The 25482-nt window shown below is 39.7% G+C and overlaps 1 protein-coding gene and 1 long non-coding RNA gene across 51 annotated transcripts in view; one reads left to right on the top strand and one right to left on the bottom strand.

Moving 5' to 3' along the window:
* LOC130267390 (protocadherin gamma-C5-like) overlaps positions 1-25482 on the top strand; it is a 571493-nt gene that overhangs the window by 487146 nt on the left and 58865 nt on the right. For 2 of the 50 annotated variants that reach the window (XM_056517115.1, XM_056517112.1), the window contains exon 1: positions 7810-10389. The exons of 46 other annotated variants lie outside the window; for them this stretch is intronic. In XM_056517115.1, the coding sequence (XP_056373090.1) occupies positions 7954-10389 (2436 nt within the window). In that variant the 5' untranslated portion in view covers positions 7810-7953. Of the gene's footprint in view, positions 1-7809; positions 10390-19624; positions 22305-25482 lie in introns of those variants that run through there. 2 more of the 50 variants (XM_056517113.1, XM_056517110.1) reach the window with 2 other exon arrangements.
* LOC130267398 (uncharacterized) overlaps positions 15942-25482 on the bottom strand; it is a 126425-nt gene continuing 116884 nt past the window's right edge. The window contains exon 3 of the long non-coding RNA XR_008843173.1: positions 15942-16915. This is a non-coding gene — a long non-coding RNA (uncharacterized LOC130267398). The remainder of the gene's footprint in view (positions 16916-25482) is intronic.

Genomic DNA, 25482 nt, shown 5'->3' with positions numbered 1-25482 from the left:
GTGTTTCATCTGCAAACGTTATAACATATTCATTATACTGGTTGTAAAATACTCTTTATATCGGTCACAGCATTGTTGCTGGTTTTATTGTGGTTGTCCGTGGAGTGCCTATGGAGACTTGTGCTACTGGTGTGGTGATGCACAGCGCACGTGGCATGGGACCAGGATTGTAAATCCAGGATTGCTTCCATTTACCAGCAGGCAGTGTAAAGTTATAATCGCTGTTCCCTGTCAGAGGCAGAAAGTGGCTGCTGCTCAGTGTTTTCAGTCTTATACTATAATTATCCTGTGAAAGCTCTGGGTAATGATACCATGGAGAACTCGTCTACTTTATGATGTCTCATAGCCGCTCTAGGTAGATGCCGTGCAATCATTCTCCTTACCTGACATTTCATGTGTGCAGTGTTTTGACTTTACAACCGGTAAATAATAATACTACTTTATTAGGATATTCTTCTCTGGTGAAAAAAAAAAATAGTTACCAAACTGTACTGTAGGTTTCCGGTTTATTTGCCTTAAGGATGTTATAAGACGGATTCTTTAAAGTGGTCTCTCCTGACCTGTATCTTTTAATAATAACAGCTAGTTTTCAGTTTATTTGTAAATATTTAGGAGAAATAACTAAAAAAAAAAAATTGAATGTGTCGGCAGATAAAAACCATTCGGTCCATCTAGTCAGCCCAGAAGATCGGCACAATGCAGATTTTTTTATGAATTTTTTTTTAAAGAAGGCAAGCATTTACTAGAACATACAGCTGATGGTTCCTGAATAGAGCCCTAAAAGACGGGCCTATTACTGGAGCTGTTACTGGTTGTTTTTCAAGAGCTTACACTTTTTAATTTCTTGTGGCTTTTTTTGTTGTCTGTTTGTTTGTAATAAGTTTTTTGGGATGCACCAATGTACAGTGATCCCTCAATATACGATGGTAATTTGTTCCAAATGAAATATTGTTACTTGAATTTATTGTATGTTGAGGGATTCGTGCAATAATAATATACAGAGTTATACTCATGTGTCCCTGCCGCTCCAGACCATCACCGCTGCCCTGGATCGTCGCTCTCCATTGCCATCATCACGTCGCTGCGCACGGTGCTCCTATTGAATGATGGAACAACGTGCGCAGCGACGTCATGATGACAAAGGAGAGCGAAGACTATGCAGTGGAGCATGAAGAGGACGGTCCGGAGCGGCAGGGACAGGTGAGTGACACTCACCGGAGCACACGGGGCCCATTAAACGGCTATCCGGCAGCAGCTGAAGCAGTCTGCGCTGCCGGATAGCCATTTTTACGATGGCCTCGACATACAAAAACATCGTATGTTGATGTTGTCTTCAACATGCGATGGTCTCTGAGAGGCCATCATATATTGAAATGATCATATGCCGGGGCCATCGTAGGTCGGGGATCACTGTAAGTGCACCATGTCATGTCATGTCACAAAGGTGCCAATAGACTAAAGCTTCTTAAAAACACTACTGTCCACATCATCTATATATAAATCTATATATATATATATATATTATTTTAAAAAAAATGTCATACATATTTTTAAATGTATATACTTTTAGAATGTCCTGGAGTTAGTGATTTTATGAAAGGAATCCAGAGTAAACACCTCTAATGTTATTCATCCGGCGGATGCGGTACTATGACCATACAGCTCCTCACAATGATCTCGTGGTTGAGCATGTATAAATGTTACTGATTCATTATTTTATTATACTGAACAGATGATGGGGGGAAGGAATCTCCTGAAATGTGTTGTCTGTATAAAGCACAATACAGTTTTTAATTTCGATTGTTGTATAAATTATAATGGCAACACCAGCGAGTGCCCACAGAAAAAGAACCCTTTATCATCTTCTGTGCAGATTATGTTCTCTTTGTGGTAAATCTTTGGGCACAGCTTGTGTCTACCAGGGCTAAAGATAATCAAACTTCCTGAGATTTATTACAGGAGGTTTTACTTGATTAATTCAGGCTATGTTCACATGGTGGAATGCCCGCATGGAAAACTTATATGTGGACATTCCACCAACAGCTAGACATAAATGGATTTCCAGGTGGACTCTGCAGAAAGAATTGACATGTCTATTCTTTCTGTGGACTCCGGAATCGGGGCTTCGCCACGTGCACAGTGCAGCAGAATCTCATTGAAATCAATGGGACTCTGCTGCAGTGAAATGTCCTTCCATCATGTGAACATTGCCTCAGGATTAAATACCAATTGAACCCTACACCCAGTGAGTGTAAGGAGTTAAGTGGCTTATCTCAAACCAGAATGTGGTAAAATGTCCTAACTGGATGACCAGGTCTAGGATGTAATAATATGTCTATTTTCAAAAGCTGCTGTGTCTCAGCTTTGAGTTTTATGTATTATATGTTATAAAAAATAAAAAAATAACAAAACCATACATTGCCAAAATGTGATATCTGATGCCTGTGCTATCTGTTATGTCTTCTGCATAATAAGGTGTCTCCTGGAATTTCTTGTTGTGGCATAGCAGGAGTTGATGCACTGGATGGCAACATCGGATCTTTATAATTTTATGAGCTCTAACGTTGTCACAGAGAGTTTGACTAAACACAGCACTGCCCCCTGTAATTGATATAGGGCCTAGGTCTCCAAACTTAAGATCTCCAGCTGCTGCAAAACTACAAGTCCCATCATGCATGCTGGTTGTAGTTTTTCAACAGTTGGATGCACAATAGTTGGGAAACATTTACATGGTCATATTGACACATGTTCACTTTCTTTACCCTGACATCATCTGTTGGGGGGAGAGTTGAAAGGCCACCTATACATATTAGATCAGTGTTTCCCAACCAGTATGCCTAAAGCTGTTGCAAAACTACAACTCCTACCATGCCCAGATCACTGGCGTAGGAGCTTGCCTACTAAGTCTTGGTATGGCATTGTGCATTGACACTACCTCACTGTCTTCTGCCATAGAAGACAACCATGGTTTCTAAAGGCCATATGGCTTGACATTTTTGAATATTTATCTTGGAAGGTGAAGGAAATAACATAATAGTTTGAATATAATTCTGCTGCTCTTTACATCCTTATTGTCCCTAATGACAGTCCTTCTGCTGTTTACTCAACAGTGACTTTAATAGTAAATTATTTAAGATATTTCAATATACTACATCATCCACTTACAGAATTCCTTTTTCATACATTGTGCTCCTTTTGTTTTTAATTCCAAACACATTGTTAATATTATATAAAATGTACTTCATGTTGTTGGTCAGAAGAGGGCTAACCCATCATCTGTATTTGAGTCATTGAAGCTCTGCCCTCCTCCTGGCTCAGTGAATAAGTCTTCACCTTCGCATCAGCACACAAAGGCAGAGCTTCTCCAGCATTGGGATCTCTATGGATTTCTTTAAATGCTTTAGATGACAATTATTTTTCTTGAAGGATTTAAGACCAGTGTAGATCCTAAAAAGGACTTGTGTTTCTATATCACAAGAAGAAAGCGATTTAAGGGATGAACATCCAATGCTCAACAAAGACTCGCGAATGGCAAGTGGTGTTCCTCTTTCTTTGTTGTAGCTGGGGCTGGGTCTCCGGGCAACTGCATTATGCTATCTATGAGGAGTTGGAGTTGGGAACAATTGTTGGGAATATAATACAGGATTTAGGATTTACCAATTCAGACATTGATAAAAACAGACTACACTTGGGACCTGAAAACAAGAGCAGATATTTTCATTTAGATCAAGGCAAAGGAGTCCTGACTGTGAAAAATAGGATCGACAGAGAAAGCTTGTGCGGATCCAGCCGTAGCTGCTTCCTGCATTTGGATGCTGTGACTGACAACCCTGTGCAGCTCTTTAGTCTAGAAATCGAAATATTGGATATCAATGATAATTCCCCAGCTTTTTCCAACACTGATCGTATTTTGAGGATCACAGAACTTGTGACGGCTCCTGGGGTCCGATTTCCACTAGAGATCGCCCAGGATGCAGATATCGGTATTAACAGTGTTACCCAGTATAAGCTGAATGCAAATCCTTCCTTTTCTTTGTCAGTGAAGACCCGTAAGGATGGAACTCGAATGCCTGAACTGATCCTGGAAAAAGTATTAGATCGAGAAGAAAAAAGGGAACACAAGCTTATTCTCACTGCTCTAGACAGCGGAGAGCCGCAACGATCTGGCTCATCACAAATAACCATAATTGTTCTAGATATAAATGATAATGCCCCGGTTTTTGATGAATTTATATATAAGATAAGTTTATTAGAAAACAATCCCCCAAAAACTGTCATCATAAAAACGACTGCAACGGATCTTGATGAAGGAGCAAATTCAGAAATTGAATATTCGTTCGATGATCACACATCAGAATTGGCTAAAGAGTTGTTTGATATAAACTTCAAAACTGGTGAGATATTTGTTAAGGGACTTGTGGACTATGAAGACAGTCATCACTGGGAGTTATCTGTCCGAGCAGTAGATAAAGGAGTGCCAGAACTAGAAGGACGCTGTATTGTTCAAGTGGAAATACAAGATGTCAATGACAACGCACCAGAGATTATATTTACTTCAGCAACAAACGCTGTCCCTGAAGATGCTGCCCTTGGTACGACTATTGGTTTCCTGGTTGTAAAGGACAAGGATTCTGGTAAGAATGGGGAAATACAATTAGAAGTATCTCCAAATCTCCCATTTACATTTCACCATCTTAGTAATCGCTACTCCCTGGTTACTAATGGCTGGTTAGATAGAGAAAAACAGGCTCAATATGAAATCATTGTAACTGCATCTGATCTTGGTTCTCCCCCACTGAACACCCAAACAAAAATAATCCTTAACATTTCAGATGTCAATGATAACCCTCCAGTTTTTCAGCAGTCAGTATACAATGCTTTTATTAAAGAGAACAATGAGGCAGGCAGTTTACTATGTAAAGTGACTGCCTTGGATTTAGATGAAGGGGTTAATTCAGAATTGACATACTCTATAGTTGAAGGACAGGTAGACGGGTTCTCCATATCATCTTTTGTATATATAAACTCAGAAAGTGGCAAGATCTACGCCCAACGTCCCTTTGACTATGAGCAAACTCAAGACTTAAAAGTCACTGTAAAAGTTGAAGATGCTGGATCTCCAAGGTTATCTTCCAATGCTTCTGTTTTTATCTTTGTTTTGGACACAAATGACAATTATCCAATGGTGGTATATCCAGGTCACTTGGGAGAGCATATTCCTCAACATAAGCTTCCAAAATCGTCAGCAGCTGATTGTTTGGTAACCAAGGTGTCTGCAGTGGATGCAGATTCAGGTCATAATGCTTTGTTACATTTTAGGCTTGTTCATCCCACAAATTCTGGATTATTTCAAATTTCCGAGGCTACTGGAGAAATAAGAACTCTTAGAGGATTGGAAGAAGAAGATATTTTAGAGCACAAACTTGTGATTTCAGTGAGTGATCATGGAGAACCGTCCTTGTCAACTACAGTAACTTTGCTTGTAAACATAGTAGACAGTGTTGCGAATGAAAGTCCTAAATCCCAAGACCTTCTTAGAAATTCCAGGCCAATGGCTGATATGACATTATATCTTATCATTTCCTTTGTGGTCATTTGTTTGGTTTCACTTGTTACCCTTTTCATTTTGATTTGGAAATGTTCAAAATGTGAAGATGGCAGCAGCGGCTGTGCAGGTTGCTTAGCAAGACAATACCCTTCTAAACTCTATGTGGATCAATATCAACCTACACTTTTCTTGAACAATGAAGGGACATTAAAGTACATGGAGGTTAGAATGGTCCCATCAGAACCTGAAGCATCATGTTATCCAACATGTTTTCCTTCAGCAATAGAAAATGACTTCACCTTTATGAAACCTCTCAATTTTTCTCAGTTGAAGGAATTGGTTAGTGAGGCCGATCCTTCATCCTCTAACACTTTGGTAAACAACAGCCATCAGGTGAGGAGATATTTCTATTACAAATATATTTTATGTTTTTATTTCTTTTAAATTGACCGGTGCCCCCGTATAAGTCAAGAAATAATATGGTACATAAAGAGTACATGCTGTAATGGTTGTATTCTATCTATTTTTAGAAATATCATGTATTCTATTGTAGTATTATAATGTTTGTTCACCCCTACAAATTACGTAGAAATTATGTGACGTTTAGATTTACAGTTTGCTCAATTTATACAAGTCCAAGCTATATTTTGAAAGGCCTGTACCGATCATAAATGCAGTCACGTGACAGGAATTATACCTACGAATGTAGCAGACTTTAAAGCATTGCACATCCTGATGCATCAAATTTTATTTAACTTTTTAATGGCATGTAATATGTAAAATGTAAATTTAAAAGATGGCTACATTATGGTATGCAACGATTTAAATATCAAATTGAGGTTTGCTACACCAGTAGGTGTCAGATTATAGCTGAATGCATTCATGCATCCTGTAGTGGTAGTTTTGCAGCTAGAGGCACATTGGTTGGGAAACAAAGCTGTAGGTCCACTTATTCTGACCACTTTACTTAGGGATGACTGATGACTTCTGCTGGATCTGGATAGTGTTTGGGCCCAAAAATAGTTGTAATATTAACATTAACATTGCCCTGAGTTTAGTTTATGGTAAATAAACACGTTAGATACTAAACAGCCAAGATGCCTGTAATTTACTTTAGGAGCCACATGCAGCTGTCTGGCCAGTTTGAGGCAATCCTTGACTCCCTAACCCCATAGCAAACTGGTGTCTAGGAATCAATAGGACAGTCCGTGATTTCCAGCACAGTTCTGAAATATTACCAGAAGTAGAGACTATTGTTGTTATGGTTGGCAGATTGTTATTGGTGTCGCCAAAATAGCAACTACCTGGCACTGCTGGCACATGAGGTGTAATTCTATGTAGGGGCACTATGGTATGGGCAGTTCAGTGTTGATGTTATTCATTTCTACTGTATCTTAAAGGGGTTATCCAGGAATTGGTAAACAGGGCAATTTTTTTTTCAAAAACAGTTCCACGTCTGTCTCCAGGTTGGGTGTTGTTCTGCAGTTTAGTTCTATTTAAATGAATGGAGCCAAGTTGTCATACCATACACAACAGGGGGACAGACATGGGGTTGTTTCTGAAAGAAATTTACCCTGTTTTTCTATTTCTGCATAACCCCTTTAATAGAAGACACTGCATGGGTATAGTTGTAGAGGACACAGGTAAAAAAATTTTTTTTTGCAAATCTATTCATATAAGTGGGGAAGTTGTGTTCATTTTGGGGGACATCAATCTCGCACATTTTTGTGATGTTTACTTCAAACTTGACATTTCTGCGACTTTAGAGCATTTCCTCCGCTAAGGGGATATAAAGGAGGCTGGAAGAAGGCTCAGCCTCACATGGGGAGTGTGCCCTCTTCACATAAGACTTTACTGCTAACTTCCAACACCTTAAGTGACAGAAATATACACCACCTCATAAAAAAAAAATCTTTGTCTGCTGACAAAAGATTTATTGTGCAATTTATTTATTGTGCATTGAACTAAAGAGTACATAAGAATGTTTCTACATCTCCGTACAGATGTAAAAATGTAATATAAATAAATAATATTAATATAATTCGATAATTATTTTAATTCTTATTCTTTATCCTGGATCAATAATTTAAAAAGGCTAATACTATTCAAGTGCAAGTAATTTATGATCTGCAATAACTGTACTTGGCCAGCAGAGGGCATTATTATCAACCAGTCTCTTATTTGCAACAAAAGGACTTGCCCACATAAAGTCTCCTCCCACTGTCTCAGTGAAACGCTTTCCCAGCTCTTCAGCCACACAGAAACTGTTGCTGCTACGCCAAGAAAAATCTAGCGGCTATGGATGCGGATTTACTATATTCCATTATTAAGAATCAGAGAACCATTCCTTTTTTTGGACTATAAGAGGATTTATTGTAACTCATGGGGATTTAAGGATTTACGTTATGGACATCCTCATCTCAAAGCTTTGGGAATGGCAAGTACTGTTTTTTCTCTTTCTTTGTAACTGGGACTGGGGCTCTGGGCAGCTTCGCTACTCCATTCCTGAAGAGTCGGAGCCTGGGACCTATGTAGGCAATGTAGCACAGGGTCTAAATCTGAATATTGCAGATATTTCTACACGACAATTGAGATTAGGTTCTGAGAAGAACTCAAGATATTTTTCTGTGAACCAGGGCAATGGAGATTTTGTTGTTCAAGAGAGGTTAGACAGAGAGACCTTGTGTGGATCAAGGGTAAGCTGTTCTGTGACTCTAGAAATAATAACTGAGCAGCCTCTGGAGCTGTTTGGTTTGGAAATAGAAATTATTGACATAAACGATAATAATCCAAAATTCTCAACAAATGTCCAAACCATTAGAATTTCAGAAGCTCTAGCAAGTCCAGGCACTCGATTTCCCCTTGAAAGTGCCCAGGACCTAGATACAGGATTGCATGGGGTATCTCAATACATGCTAAATTCAACTCCATATTTTACATTATCAGTAAAGAAAAGAAAGGATGGAACTATGATCCCAGAATTGGTTATAGAGAAGACCTTAGACAGAGAAGAACAAGCCAGCCATAAACTTCTTATAACTGCTTTCGATGGTGGAAAACCTCCAAAATCTGGTACATCTGAAATCAATGTCATTGTTTTAGACATCAACGACAATGCTCCTGTATTTGATCATGAGACTTACAAAGTGACCTTACAGGAAAACACAGCTCCCAAGTTCTCCATACTAAAACTGAATGTCACAGACTTAGATGAAGGTCTCAATGGGGAAATAGAATATTTTTTTGACTACCATACATTGGATTCTGTTAAACAATTATTTGACTTAAACCAACAAACAGGAGAAATCTCAGTCAAGGGTGTGGTGGATTATGAAGAAGCTGACTTTTATGAGATATCTATCCGAGCCAAGGACAAAGGGATGCCAGAAATGGACAGCCGTTGTCTAGTAGTTATCGAAATAGAAGATATTAATGATAACTCTCCAGAGATCTCTCTAACATCCCTGGTTAACTCAGTGCCTGAAGATGTAGCAGTAGGAACCGCTGTTGGATTTCTAAGTGTAAAAGATAAAGATTCTGGAAGAAATGGTGAGGTGAAACTGGAATTATCACATAATCTGCCATTTACAATAAAGCAATTTAATAACCGGTATTCGATCATAACAGATGGACTTCTGGACAGAGAAACAGTATCTCAATACACCCTCAAGTTAATTGCCACAGATCTTGGGTCACCTCCATTAAGCACCCAGACCTCTATCATTCTAAACGTCTCCGATATCAACGACAACACCCCTACCTTTTCTCAACAGTATTTTAATGCCTTCATAGAAGAGAATAATGATCCGGGTAGTTTTCTCTGTAGAGTATCTGCTGCTGATCTAGACGAAGGACTGAACTCACATTTGGTTTACTCACTGGTGGACATGGAAGTAGAAGGATCTCCGGTGTCATCTTTAGTCTACATACATGCCAACAATGGCAATATCTATGCCCAACGTTCCTTCGACTATGAGAGCACCCAGGTGTTTCAGATTACTGTGAAAGCTGAAGACTCGGGTTCTCCAAGACGCTCTTCAACTGTTACGATTTTTATCTTTGTACAAGATAAAAATGATAATGTTCCTGATATATTGCATCCTGAACATTCCAAGGAGTATACCTCGTATCAAAGGATAGCAAAATTTGCTTCTTCTGGAGTATGGATTACTAAAGTATCTGCTTTGGATTTAGATTCAGGTCGTAATGGATGGCTGGTTTATAACATACAGGATGCCACTGACCCATCTTTGTTCCAAATATCTGCGCATACTGGAGAAATCAGAAGTCTACGGCCCTTCCAGGAGGTCGATAGGGTGGAACAAAAACTTGTTATTTTGGTAAAAGATCATGGTGAGCCTTGTTTGTCCTCATCGGTTACTATAATCTTTACAGTGGAAGACAAAGCTTTACAAGAGCATAAGTCTCAAACATCTCTTTCCGATTCCCCTAGCAGAAACAACATGACCCTGTACTTAATAATCTCCTTGGCAGCCATTAGTGTCGTTTCTCTTGTTACATTCATCATATTAATAGTAAGATGTTTAAGAAAAGAATCTACTTATGGTGGCTACTTGTGCTGTGCAACAAGACCTCAACCCAGGTATTACACTGAACCGTACAAGCCAACACTTCACTTGAACACAGATGGGACCTTAAAGTACATGGAAGTTAGGATGGAGCCCTCAGACCCCCAAAGTCAATTCTACCAAACCTGCCTCCCTTCAGCTGTTAGACAGGATTTCACGTGTCTGAAACCTCTAAACTTCCCCACATTACGAACTACAGTCAATGAGACTGAGATAGTATCTGGTATTAATGGGTTCAATGGAAGTAATCAGGTGAGGTAACAAATAGACAACTATATATATATATATATATATATATATATATATATATATATATTATTATTATTTTTTTATTATTATTATTATATTTCTTTCTCTATTTACTTATGTGTTTGTTTGTTTATTTATTGATTTATTTTTGAGTGGGGAGGAAGGTTTGCATTCCAGAAAAGTCATATAAAGTGGCATATTAGATTAGTTTTGTTACATCATAGTTTCCTGTGCAATTACAGTCGGTGAAGGCTAAGAAGGAATTATTATTGATTAAGTTATAGTATTACCAAGCCGCCAGACCATGCTGTGTCACTTCCATGTTTTTACCTTATTCATCCTAATTAATGTTACACTGCCGAGATCAATGGTGCTTTTTTGCAGGTTGTATTAAATAACATAGTCATTTTTTAGGATCAGGGGCTCTATACCCATGGATAATAAACATAAAGAGAAATGAAATCAGAGATCACTTATACTTAGATTTACCACTAAATCATATTAAGGATTGAATATCTCTAAAAAAAAAAAAAAAAACTTTCATTGCGTAGTGTAATGTTTTCCAAGCAGGGTGCCTCTAGCAGTTGCAAAACTACTACTCCCAGCATGCTCGGACAGCCAATTGCTCTTGGGGGACATATGTTTCTGCTAGAGGTATATGGCAGCAGCTGTTAGCAACATTTTACCATTGAAAAGTCAAGTGTGCATGAATATGATTGGGGGGAATGGGGGGGGGGGGGTCGGAAGAGATAGCTGTCACCCAGAAGCTTGTCAGATTGACAGCTATCTAAAATGTATGGGCAGCTATTTTTATTATATAAAGATAAGGATCTTTAATTTAAAAAAATAGCTGCCCATACACAGTAGATAGCTGTCACCCAGAAACTTGTACCTGTCACTTGAGAAAACTTTTGACATGTCCTAGAGACATTTCAAAAGTTTTGATCGGTCAGAGTTGGAGTGTTTAGACCATGACTGATCACGACTGTGCGTGCCTCTCCGTGCTCTTCGGATAAGCAACCTAGACTAACCCATAGACTTGTATTGTCAGTTTGTCTCAGTCACATAGAACAGAGCCAGAAGTGAATGCACTTAGCATGGACTTCTCCCGTCTCGTTCTCCTGATCGGTGAACACTCAAACCACGACCAATCAAAACTTTTTTTTCAAGTGACAATGCCCATTTAAAATAATAAACAAGCAGTTACTCACTTTTTCGATCCCAAGCTGATTCCCCGTTCAGACTCCCATCTGCACCCACCCCGGACTTCCTGTCACGTGACTGCCACAACCAATCAGCATTCACAGGCTGTACTCAGGGCGTCACCACTTACTGATAAAAGCCATGATTTCCAAAGTATGACCCTTGAGCGCCAAAGCCACTGATTGGCTGCAACAGTCACATGATGACCACTCAAAAAGAAAGACCAGGGTGCCAAAGGGAGTCTGAATGGAATAAGAGAGGAAAGTAACTGCCTGTTTATTTTTTAAAAACATATCACGTATGGATAAAGTATGGATAACCTCATAAAGGACTTTGTGCCACCATGTAATGTTGATAGACCAGCAGTAAGAACTAAACACCAGAGTCTCTAATAACTGGATTACATTTCTTCTGGACTTAGCCTGCCTTGAGAGACATTGAGTGCATGTAGACATTCGTGTTGTGTGGTCAGGATGACTATGGTTCAGCTAAGCGTGTGCAGACATTAAGATGCCCCGTGTAACCCGATAGTCAATTAATGGCAACACTTGGCAGGAAGAACATTCCAACATCTACCACAACTCTGAAGAAGACGAAGGAAATCCAATCTATTTCACAATAACACTTAATCCCACAGTAACCTTTTCCATGTCAGGGGTCAAAATAAAGAGCTGTATAATCGATGGAGAAGTATCCGATACCTTCACGTGCCTGTACATTAGATGGACAGTGACTTCCCAAAATCCTTACTTTAGAATAAATCTTAAAAATCATGGACAGAAATGTGGAAGCAGAGAGAGATCTTAATAATCTATAAAATTCTTATTTATTGATTTGAATTGTGTATTTATTTTTTATTTATTCATTTATTTTATTTAAGCTATGTATTTATATATTTTTATTTAATTTGTTTTGTTTATTTATTTTATATAAGCTTATTTATTTATTTAGCTTAATTTAATCTATCCTTCTATCTATCTCATATCTATTTATCTATCTATCTATCTGTCTGTCTATCTACTCCGTATTATTTATGTGAAGGAAGCTGCAGGACAAAATATGGGAACAATACAGTGGTCACCAAACTGAAAACATGCAGCTGTTGCAAAACTACAACTCCCAGCATGCCCAAACATCTGTTGGATGTCCTGTCATGCTGAGAGTTGTAGTTTTGCAACAGTTTGACCACTGACATAATATACAGTATTTAGGAATAAAAAAAGGGACCTCTTTTTTTTTTTCAGCAACAGCGCCACTCTTATCAACAGTCTGTGCCGAGTATTACACATACAGTATGTATACAAAGATCCTCATTTACTATCAGGGTCGTTTTTTTTTTTTGTTTTTTTTTCTGGGATTTCTTTTATGTGTGTCATGTTTTTTCGTCATTTACCAATTTGGAGCTTTTGTTGGGGAATTCTGGTGCAGATTTGGCACATGTGACAATTGTGGGGCATGACAGTAGAAACACTACAAAAACAGCCCAAAACAATTTATGTCACTGTAGAAATTTTATAAATATATATAAATGTCTATAAAGTTTACATTTTAAGCATAAAAAGAAAAAAACATTTTTTTAAGGTGCATTCACACTACGTTTTTGCAATACAGTTCCCGTATACGTTTTCTATGTGAAAACCGTACGGAACCGTATTGAAAACCGTATGCATTGACTCTCTATTGGAAACCGTATGCCAAACAATGCATCAGGTTTCGTCCGTTTTGCATCCTGTACGGTTTTGTCAGTTTTTTTTCCCCGTACCCAAAACCGTAGTCTACCACGGTTTTTGGTCCGGGTAAAAAACTGCATGCTGGGAGTTGTAGTTTTGCAACATCTGGAGGTCCGCAGGTTGAAGACCACTGGTATAGGAAGTTGTACTCACCTATCCCCACTGCTCCGGACCGTCACCGCTCATCACCGCTGCCCTGGATGTCGCCGTCCATCTCTGTCGCCGCGTCTCTGGGGTGTACCCGATTCTCCGGCAAGGCCTCTTCTTCCCCGGCATCTTCGCTCTCACGTCGCCGCCATCACGTTGCTACGCACGCTGCTCCTATTGGATGACGGGACAGCGTGCGCAGCGACGTGATGACGACGATGGAGAGTGCCGACGATGCAGGGGATCCTGAAGAGGACGTGCTGCAGCCCCGAGGACAGGTAAGTGATCGTCAGCGGACCACACGGGGCACCGTAAACGGCTATCCGGTGACAGCTGAAGCAGTTTGCGCTGCCGGATAGCCGTTTATGCGATTACCCCGACATACAAAAGCTTCGTATGTTAATGTTGCCTTCAACATGCGATGGCCTCTGAGGGTGATCGTATGTTGAAATGATCATATGTCGGGGCCATCGTAGGTCGGGGGGGGGGGGGTCACTGTATATATATAGCAGTGTTATTGACCTCTATACATTACTACACAGATATAATAAATGGCTCTCTGTCCATGTTCTTGTTCAGTTTGTCGCTTGTAAACATTCTTTATGGACTGTACATATACAGAGCTTGTATTGTAAGTGTTTTCTAAACAAGCTTAACATAAAAGGAAGACTTAGTAAATGTTGTATTACAGTGTATAAATGACATGAGTGCTCAGCGTCATGTGACCTATGACGTCATGTGACCTATGTATCACATCCTATACATTACGACACGCAAAGCATGGATATATGTTACATTGTTACATAGTTCATAAGGTTATAAAAAGACAAGAGTCCAAAAAGTTCAACCTATAACCCTATTGGGGAAGGCAAAAAGAAAAAAACTCACAAGGCTGATGCAAATTGCCCCATAACATAACATAATATGCCAATCCAAAAAAAAATGAAAATCCTTTAACCCCTTAATGATGAAGGATGTATATTTACGTCCTCCGCCGGCTCCCGCGATATGCCGCGGAGTCACGCGTTGTCCCCGCGTCATATCGGGTCGGTCCCGGCGGCTATCAACAGCCGGGACCCGCGGCTAATACAGGACATCATGATCGCGGTGATGCCCTGTATTAACCCTTCAGATCAAAGCTGACCGCCACGTCTGAAGCGAAAATGAAAGTATCCCGGCTGCTCACTCGGGCTGTTCGGGACCACCGCGGTGAAATCGCGTCCCGAACAGCTTACAGGACATCGGGAGGGCCCTTACCTGCCTCCTCGATGTCCGATCGACGAATGACTGCTCCGTGCCTGAGATCCAGGCAGGAGCAGTCAAGCGCCGATAGCACTGATCACAGGCGTGTTAATACACGCCAGTGATCTGCTTAAAAGATCAGTGTGTGCAGTGTTATAGGTCCCTATGGGACCTATAACACTGCAAAAAATTTTTTAAAAAAAGTGTTAATAAAGGTCATTTAACCCCTTCCCTAATAAAAGTTTGAATCACCCCCCTTTGAATAAAACAGTGTAAATAAAAATAAAAATAAACATATGTGGTATCGCCGCGTGCGTTATTGTCCGAACTATAAAAATATATTATTAATTAAACCGCACGGTCAATGGCGTACGCGCAAAAAAATTCTAAAGTCCAAAAGAGTATTTTTGGTCTCTTTTATACCATTAAAAAATGAATAAAAAGTGATCAAAAAGTCTGAACAAAACAAAAATCATACCGATAAAAACTTCAGATCACGGCGCAAAAATGAGTCCTCATACCGCCCCGTACGTGGAAACATAAAAAAGTTATAGGGGTCAGAAGATGACAATTTTAAACGTATACATTTTCCTGCATGTAAGTAGGATTTTTTCCAGAAGTGCGACAAAATCCAACCTGTATAAGTAGGGTATAATTTTAACCGTATGGACCTACAGAATAAATATAAGGTTTCATTTTTACCGAAATATGCACTGCGTAGAAACGGAAGCCCCCAAAAGTTACAAAATTGTGTTTTTTCTTCGATTTTGTTGCACTATGATTTTTTTTTCCGTTTCGCTGTGGATTTTTGGGTAAAATGACTAATCTCACTGCAAAGTAGAATTGGTGATGCAAAAAATAAGCCATAATATGGATTTTTAGGGGAAAATTGAAAGGGTTCTGATTTTTAAAAGGTAAGGAGGAAAAAATGGAAATGCAAAAACTGAAAAACCCTGCGTCCTTAAGGGGTTAATCAATGTTCTGTTCCTATAATGTTCTGTTCCTATACAGAGTCCCATAGTTTCATGGTGGTCTCCAAACTGTGGACCTCCAGATGACTGACATGTAATACCCGTTTCTTCCTGTAGTGGCCGCTGCAGGGATAATTTATTTCCAGTTGCTGCATTCCCTGATGTTGACAGCTGCAGGGGTTTTAGAAGCCAGACCCTCAGCCATTAGATTATAGATGAAAGCCTCTTTAATAGTGAATGGATTCCACACTGCCATTTTTTATTTTTTTTTTGCCATTATTGAATTGCATGTAACTGTTCCATTTTTGGTTATTTTATATCCAGGGAATTTACAAGGATTCAATATTTTTTCATGTGCTTGTGGCATCTGGGTAGCTCCTTCTTAATAAGAAATGATCGCTTTATGAGTAGTCACATGATCCTGGCACCTTGAAGGGTCTCATTGCTTTGCTTTGGATAGGGACTGACTGCTGAAGACTTTGACTGGATCCAATGTTAGCTTTAAGTCCATGATTTTAGTGTGAACTGTGGTGGAGGTTCCTGAGATGGTGAAGTGCTTTTTGCATCATCTCAAAATGTGTCCTGTGTCTTATCTTTACAAATAGGAAATAACCAGCCACGAGATTTTTGGTTTTCGAAGCATCTTGACCAGTGGTTTCCATTTTATATTCATGACTCTCTTAGTGTATCAGGATTTTTCCAAGGTTCCCTAAAGTCACAATATCTAATCATTGCAGCGTGCAAATAGTACTTCTCACACTGTGCCCCCATAGTAGTTAGGGCCACCTCTGGGCCCCAGGTAGTGTTAGCTCTCCCTTAGAAATAGTTCTCCCTTTAGGTCTTCTTCTAGTATTATTAGCCCCCCTGTAGTATTATTAGGCTCCAGTGTAGTATTAGCCCCCACCCCCGTATTATGTTTAGGACAGAAGATATAGCACAACATATAGCACAGATCTGATCCCAGTCATTTATATCAGCTCTACATTCCAACCAAGTACATTGTGTTTCTTACTCGTCTGTTAATCAAATGTTTATAACATCGTCCAATCCCTCACATTCCTCAGTCTGTACCATATATAACGAGCAATTATCCGAGGTTACGAGACGTCGCATTGTATTGTCATTAGATGTTGAGAGGTTTTCTATGTTGTGCGCTCTCAGGTTTAGCGCTGGGCCAAGACACAATGAATTATACATCGGCTTTATATCAAATCTGTGTTCCAAATTCTTGTCAGACTGAAAGAGACAGCGAACAAGAGACGTGTACAGTCGTCATTGTATCATATGTCCGGTACAGTTCATATTGCTGCAGGCTGTAGTTTACTCTAGTGTGGGCAACATTTTTTTATATTGTAATATACTGTACATCAACTACTATCTATCTATCTCATATCTATCTATCTATCTATCTATCTCCTATCTATCTCATATCTATCTATCTCATATCTATCTATCTTTCTACGTCTATCTATCTATCTATCTATCTCATATCTATCTCATATCTATCTATCTATCTCATATCTATCTATCTATCTCATATCTATCCATTTTTCTACATCTATCTTTCTATCTCATATCTATCTATCTATATCTATCTATCTATCTCATATCTATCTATCTCATATCTATCTATCTTTCTACGTCTATCTATCTATCTATCTATCTATCTCATATCTATCTATCTATCTCATATCTATCTATCTATCTCATATCTATCCATTTTTCTACATCTATCTATCTATCTCATATCTATCTATCTATATATATCTATATGCCAGACACCAGCAGCACACAGTCTGGCATATATTTGAAGTAGGGAGTTACTTACCAAGACTCCTGACCAGTGTGCACCTTTCTTTGCATTTTACTTCTGTGTTGTCCTGCTCTTCTTGGAATTTTATCTTTCTATCTATCTATCAATTTATCTCATATCTATCTTTTTATATATCTATCTATCTTATATCTATCTCATATCTATCTATCTCATATCTATCTATCTATTTATCTCATATCTATCTCATATCTATCTAATATCTATCTATATATCTCATATCTATGTTTTTATATATCTATCTATCTTATGTCTATTTCATATCTATCTATCTCATATCTATCTATCTATTTATCTCATATCTATCTATCTATCTATCTATCTATCTCATATCTATCTATATATCTCATATCTATCTCATATCTATCTCATATCTATCTATCTCATATCTTTCTATCTCATATCTATCTATCTATCTATCTATCTATCTCATATCTATCTCATATCTATCTATCTCATATCTATCTATCTATCTATCTCATATCTATCTCATCTATCTATCTATCTATCTATCTCTATCTATCTACCTATCTCATATCTATCTATCTCATATATATATATATATATATCTATCTCATATCTATCTATCTGTCTGTCTTTCTACATCTATCTAGTTACCTGTTTTTGTACATCTAATTTCTATTTATCTATCTATTTATCTCTCTCATATCTATACATTTATCTATCTATCTCAGATCTATCTATCTAGCTCATATCTATCTATCTATCTATCTATCTATCTAGCTCATAGCTATCTATCTCATATCTATCTATCTATCTATCTATCTATCTATCTCATATCTATACATTTATCTATCTATCTCATATCTATCTATCTATCTATCTATCTATCTGTCTACATGCATCTTTATTGGAAATTGTGAATGATTTTAGTCACCAATACTCACATTATATATATCCACAAATACAGCAATATAACGTGAATACAATCTAAGCTCTAATAACCATAGAATCAGTTATGTATAGAAAACCTTTTTCTGCATATGAAGACATACGACATAATGAACCGGTGATGTTTTTTTTATAATTATATATTTTGGAAACAATGGTTCCCAACTAGGGTTCCCTCGGAATACAGCAAGAATAAGACCTGTCATTCCCACAACAAAGAAGGCAAACCCATGTACATCTGCTCTTCTTTACAAATCAATAAACTTATCTGAGCCAAATCCAGAGCGCTGGACAAAGATTCTCTAATGTTTATTTCTCCTTGTATCTTTGAAGCTGGAATAGCATTAGGGATTCCCCAAGAGTGGAAACATTTCAGACAGGAGTAACATTAAAGGGGTTCCCCATGAATCTAAACATTTTAGGCTGGAGTGGCCTTAGGGGTTAACCTGTGCTAGTAAAGTCCAGAATTAGTCAAATAACCTCATATAGCAGGAGATTTATCAAAACCATAGCAACCAATCAGATCGCTTCTTTTATTTTAAACAAAGGGCTCTGAAAAATGAAAGAGGCGATCTGATTCAAAGTAAAAAAATAAGTAAAAGTGACACAAAATCCACAAAATATTCTTAGAAATTACCATATTCATCCCCCTTTCCCAACCAACCCTCCCCTTAGAAACATCCGACACCTGGGGGGGGGGTAAAAAAAAAATAAAAGTGCACATTTAACTGATATATATATATAAAAGAAAAAATACATAAATATTTTGAAACTATGTTTTACAAAGGTAAATATTACATAAAAACATAATAATAATAATAATAATAATAATAATAATAATAAAAAAAAAAGTAATCCAGTAAATAAGTGTAAATTAGCTTTAACATGAAGAGGGATACATTTCTTTACTGTTGTTTTATTATGTGTTTACTAGACCAGTGTTTTCCGAACAGAATGCCTCCAGCTAGTACAAAACTACAACTCCCAGCATGCCCGGACAGCCTTCGGCTGTCCGAGCATGCTGGGAGTTGTAGTTTTGCACCAGCTGGAGGCACCCTGGTTGGGAAACGCAGCACTAGAAGATGCATTGTGGTAATATAAGTACTGTATGTATTTGGAACTCAGGGAAATTATCCTTGTCGACTAATTGATATCATTGGCCAGTAGAGGGCAGAGTTGACATCTGATCCTCTGCTGCTGCGTGAATTAGACATTTGTGCTGTCATCCTCTCGCTCCCCTCTGGTTTTGTGAAAGCTTCCTCCACCAACACAGAAGGGAGAGCTCGGGCTCTGACAAGAATCCCGCCCGTGGATGTATTTAATCGGTTGGATACAAATGTTCTAGGATTTGGTGCTCCAATTCTACGCCATGGATTGATTCATTCCAGGGATTTACATGTGGATTTTGTGCCTGCAGTTACACTGCTTGGAGGAAAGGTTTAAGTTATGGACATTCTCAACTCAGCAGAGACTTGGAAATGGCAAGTAAAGTGCTTCTTTCTCCTTTGTAGCTGGGGCTGGGTCTCCGGGCAGCTTCGCTACTCTATTGTCGAGGAGTCTGAGTCGGGGACAGTGGTGGGAAATGTAGCTCAGGATTTGGGACTGAAAATCACAGACCTGTCTAAGCGCAGGCTTAGAATGGGGACAGAGGGAAGCAGAAAATACTTTGCTGTGAACTGGGAGGACGGAGCTTTAGTTGTGAATGAAAAGATAGACAGGGAGAGCCTGTGTGGAACTAGTACAAGCTGCTTGCTACCGCTTGAGGTAGTTATAGAAAATCCGCTACAACTGCATCGTGTCATGGTAGAAATTCTAGATATCAATGACAACCCTCCGATGTTTTCAAATCCCGAAAGGACTATAAAAATCACTGAACTCTTAGCGAGTCCGGGAGCTAGATTTGTCCTGGAAAGTGCGCACGACTTGGACGTAGGCTCCAATGGAATTAAACAATATAGACTCGACCCCAGTCCTTACTTCTCGCTGTCTGTAAAGAAACGTAGCGACGGAACGCTCGTTCCCGAATTAGTGTTGGAGAAAGTTTTAGACAGGGAAGAAGTAGATAAACATCATCTGATCCTCACAGCTGTAGACGGCGGCGACCCCCCTCGATCAGGAACCACCCAGATAAATGTCGTTGTTATGGATTTAAATGACAATCCGCCAGTATTCGATAAAGGATTATATAAAATTAACGTACAAGAAAATTCCCCCCCTAATACTGCGCTGTTACAACTTAATGCCACGGATCTTGACGAAGGAGTCAATGGGGAGATAGAATACTCCTTTGAAGAGCACATGCCGGATTCCTTCAAAAAAATATTTGCCTTAAACCCAAAGACGGGTGTTATTTCTATTATTGGACCTATAGATCATGAGGAATCAAGGACATTCGAGTTGCCGGTTAGAGCGAGAGACAGAGGAGTGCCTGAAATGGAAGGTAATTGTATTATCCAAGTAGAAATCGATGATGTCAATGATAATGCTCCAGAGATCCTTGTGACCTCTTTGATGACAGATGTTCCAGAAGATACACCAGTGGGCACCGTTGTTGGTCTTTTCAGAGTGAAAGATAGAGATTCGGGGCAAAATGGGCAAGTGACGCTGGAGTTACCATCTAGTTTACCATTTAGGTTCACTTTTTCGCATGACCATTACTCCTTAGTTACTAATGATGTTCTGGACAGAGAAGCAGTATCTCAGTATGTCATTGATCTGATTGCCAGTGATATGGGTTCTCCTCCTCTAAGGACGCAACAGATCATCACTTTGAAAATTTCAGACATCAATGACAACCAGCCTACATTTTCCCAAGCTACGTATACCGCTGGCGTTCAAGAAAACAACACACCTGGAGAACTACTGGTGGAGGTATCCGCCTCAGATCCAGATGAAGGTGAGAACTCAAACTTAGTTTACTCAATCATTGACAGCCAGGTGGAAGGGTCTTCTTTGATATCGTCTTTTGTATACATCAATACAAAATCTGGTGGAATTTATGCACAACGCTCATTTGATTTTGAAGAAATCCAGGTTTTACAGGTCCCAGTAAAAGTGGAAGATTCTGGATCTCCGAAACAAGTTTCCAATGCAACAGTTTTTATCTTCATTTTGGATACAAATGACAATGCTCCAAGGATATTCTATCCGGAATATAACAATGAGTTCATTGCCCAACAGAAGATCCCAAAGTCATCGCCTGCTGGTTATTTTGTTACAAAACTCACTGCCATGGATTTAGATTCTGGCCACAATGCATGGTTATCTTACGAAATTTCTAAGGCCACGGACCCATCTTTATTTTCCATTTCTTCACAAAATGGGGAGATCAGAACAGCTCGTAGTTTTCAGGAGACAGAAAATCTGGAACAGAGCCTATTGATTTTAGTTAAAGACCACGGGGAACCACCTTTATCGGCCACTGTCACAATCCTAGTCACCTTAGACGATGGGGTAGTCCAAGAAAACATGAAGTCCAAGGATTTATTTCAGAGTTCACCTAACAAATCTGACGTGACCATGTATTTAATCATTTCCCTTGTGGCTATAAGCTGTGTGTCCTTCATCACTTTTACTATATTACTCATCAAATGCTTAAAAAAGGATCATGGAGGTTCTGGGTGGTGCTGCAAGGATACCTCCACACCAAGCCATTATACAGGGCAATACCCAACTCTTCGTCTGAACCCAGATGGTACTCTGAAATATATGGAAGTTAGAATGGGTCCTATGGATCCCCAGGGTCAGTGTTACACATCCTGTTTTTCCACCATGTCTGATAAAAATGATTTCACCTTCATGAAGCCATTAAATTTCCCACAGCTGAAAAGTTTGGTCGGTGAAACTGAGGTTTTATTCCCTCCTGTAAATGGTCCTGCCCAGGTGAGACTTTATTGTTTCCTATGTACTAACAACATACCATGACCACATTCTGTAAGTACCGTATTTTTCGCCCTATAGGATGCACCCGGCATATAAGACGCACCCAATTTTAAAGGTGCAAAATCTAGAAAAAAAAGATTCTGAACCCAACAGTGATCTTCAACCTGCGGACCTCCAGATGTTGCAAAACTACAACTCCCAGCATGCCCGGACCGGCATGCTGGGAGTTGTAGTTTTGCAACATCTGGAGGTCCGCAGGTTGAAGACCACTGGATAGGAGGCAGCACTCACGTGTCCCCGCCGCTCCGGACCCGTCACCGCTGCCCTGGATGTCGCTCCATCGCTGTCACCACGTCCCCATGGTGTCCCCGACGCTTCGGATGTCTTCTTCCCCGGGATCCACGCTCTCCGTCGCCGTCATCACATCGCTACACACGCCGCTCCTATTGGATGACGGGACGGCGTGTGCGACGACGTGATGACGACCATGGAGAGCACCAGCCATGCAGGGGATCCCGGCCCGGAGCAGACACCGAGGAGGCAGGTAAGGTCCCTCCCGGTGTCCTGTAAGCTGTTCGGGACGCCGCGATTTCACTGCGGCGGTCCCGAACAGCCCGACTGAGCAGCCGGGTTAGTGTCACTTTCCCTTCAGATGCGGCGGTCAGCTTTGATCGCGGTGATGCCCTGTATTAACCCTTCAGACGCGGCGATCGGTGATGTCCTGTATTAGCCGCGGGTCCCGGCCGATGATGGCCGCAGGGACCGCCGTGATAGGTGTGTGTATTCGCCGTATAAGACGCAACAACTTCCTCCCCCCCCAGTTTTGGGGAAGAAAAAGTGTGCGTCTTATTCGGCGAAAAATACGGTAATAGTAATTTTTAAAAAGAATTTGTCTTTCTGCACAATTTTCCAGTACTACCACCATTTTAGCCCAAAATAGTGCGACCTTTAACTATAATGGCTGCAAAGTATTGCAGATGCAATAGTGCGGTTGTGTGGCTACTTAACACTTGTTTTTTAGGAAGCCCTGCCCACATCTCGTAAAAAGTTTAATTGTCAGAATTTTTTTTTGTATTTTTTTGTTTTTGTTTTGTTTTGTTTTCTATTTCCTCAATTGCGTATGGTATAAAATTGGTTTATACAGATTTGTAAGCAAAAAAAAATATAAAAAAGTGTAATAGAATATGTATTGGAGGAGAATGAATACAGTAGTCGTGTACTGCACAAGACTAACATGTAAAAACTAGGATTATATAGATTATTTAAAACGTATATATAGGTTGCAACCAACTGATATGTACCAGAATGTTCCGCCATGAATGTAGTATTGTAGTGTTTCCGGCCTAAGATATGGACATGCCAAGTTCTCAGGCACCACTCTTGGCCAAGGACCCTGGTCCCCCTGTTTGAACTCTGATGTTCTACTACAGTGTTTCCCAGCCAGGGTGCCTCCAGCTGTTTCAAAACTACAACTTGTAGGCTAGCTGCAGGCTAGCTTGTTAGGAAACACTGCTCTAATGTGTATAGTCGCCTTCCAATGCCCCCCCCCCCCCCCCCAGCCGATGATGTCAGGGAAAAAGAAGGACGAGGCATGAGTGAACCGGTTGCAGATTGTCAATACGACAACGTGACAAAGCAGAGCAAGGATATTGATGTAAACAGTAATCTGCCTTTCCTCCATTAAGTGTAACGTCTCGGCTAGCAATTCCTTATGAAGGCTATTGTCTAACCGGGACATTGCCCTTTATGGTGAAATAAAGAAAAAACAGCATTTATTATTATAATTATTTTTTGAGAATCGGATCCCTCATCTCTGCTGTGACTCCTTTTCTACTTTGTTTGTTGACATTTAGGGGGTAGAGGAAAAGTTGACCAGTTGCCCATAGCAACCAGTTTGCTTCTTTCATTTAAAAAAATAGAAGAAGCGATCGAACTGGTTGCTATGGGCAACTGGTCAACTTTTCCTCTACACAGGTTTTGATAAATCTCCCCCCTACCCGGTGCGTCACTTTCAGGACAGATGCCAGTGAGACAGGGGGGGACATGTATCAATAATGGTGTAGCAATGTGTCATTTTATGTATGTTTTTTATGTATGCATCAAATGGAGCATATTTGCGCCAAAATGATCAATTGTCGTATGCAAGTTTGTAATTTTGGCACAAATGTAGCCCTACAAAAGGCGCAGACCCCAGAATTCCAGGCAGTAAATCTGACTTTGGGACGTTCTATTGTTGTAGCTATTTTCTCTGTCACTTTATTCATGGTGTAGATTTGCGCCTAAATGAAGGTATTTGCGCCTAAACTTGCGCCAAATCGCCAAGTCGCAATTAATGAATTCCAGACCAAAGAATGATTGTAACTGAAATAACGACTAACAAAGTGAAATCAGTGATTTTGTTCTAAACCATTTGGCGCAATTGTTTGTCGCAAAAAGTGACATAAAGGAAACTTGAGACAAACCACAGTAAAAAAAACAGGGTAAAATCCTTCATACATACCCCTCACAGTGTTTTGATCTTTGCACCTACACTACTATAGGAAATCACGAATCTACACTACTATAGTAGCAAATGCCAAACAAATTTCCGGGCCAAGATTCCAAGTTCATCGTTTTCATTAACGACAGAGCATTTCAGAGCGGATTCCCCCAAAAGAATGGACATGTTCATTCCTACGACGGATGAAAGGTCTGAATTGTCCGCTGCGGAAAATTCTGCGCGGTGTATGGTGCAGCAGAATCCCATTGAAAACAATGAGAGAGGCTGCTGCACCAGAATTTCCGAGGCGATTCCGCTCGGGAATTCAGTTGTGTGAATGAGCCCTAATTTTTCATATTGTTTGACATAGCTCATTAAAGTCTATGGAAGGAGTGCTAGGCACTGTGTCACCCAGCTAAGTTGGCGTTTGCTACATTTGTATACAGTAAATCATTTCATGCTGTCCAATATTTGGCTGCATGCACACCACGTTTTCAGGCTACGGATGCCGGATCCAGCTGGGGGGAGGGGAAAATCGTGCACTCCCATACCCCAGCCGGACCAGCGCTGAAATCCATTGACTTTAATGAGCCGACTGTAGTCACCGTTTGACTCCGGTAGGCTTATTGTTGACCCGTATCCGGTTTTCTGACCATACCTAAAACCATAGTATACTACAGTTTTAGGTCCGGTCACATT

This window comes from Hyla sarda, chromosome 4 (genome assembly GCF_029499605.1).
Source record: "Hyla sarda isolate aHylSar1 chromosome 4, aHylSar1.hap1, whole genome shotgun sequence".
Lineage (NCBI taxonomy): Eukaryota > Metazoa > Chordata > Amphibia > Anura > Hylidae > Hyla > Hyla sarda.
The sequence above is the reverse complement of the archived record's forward strand: the minus strand, read 5'-3'. Positions and strand labels throughout refer to the sequence as shown.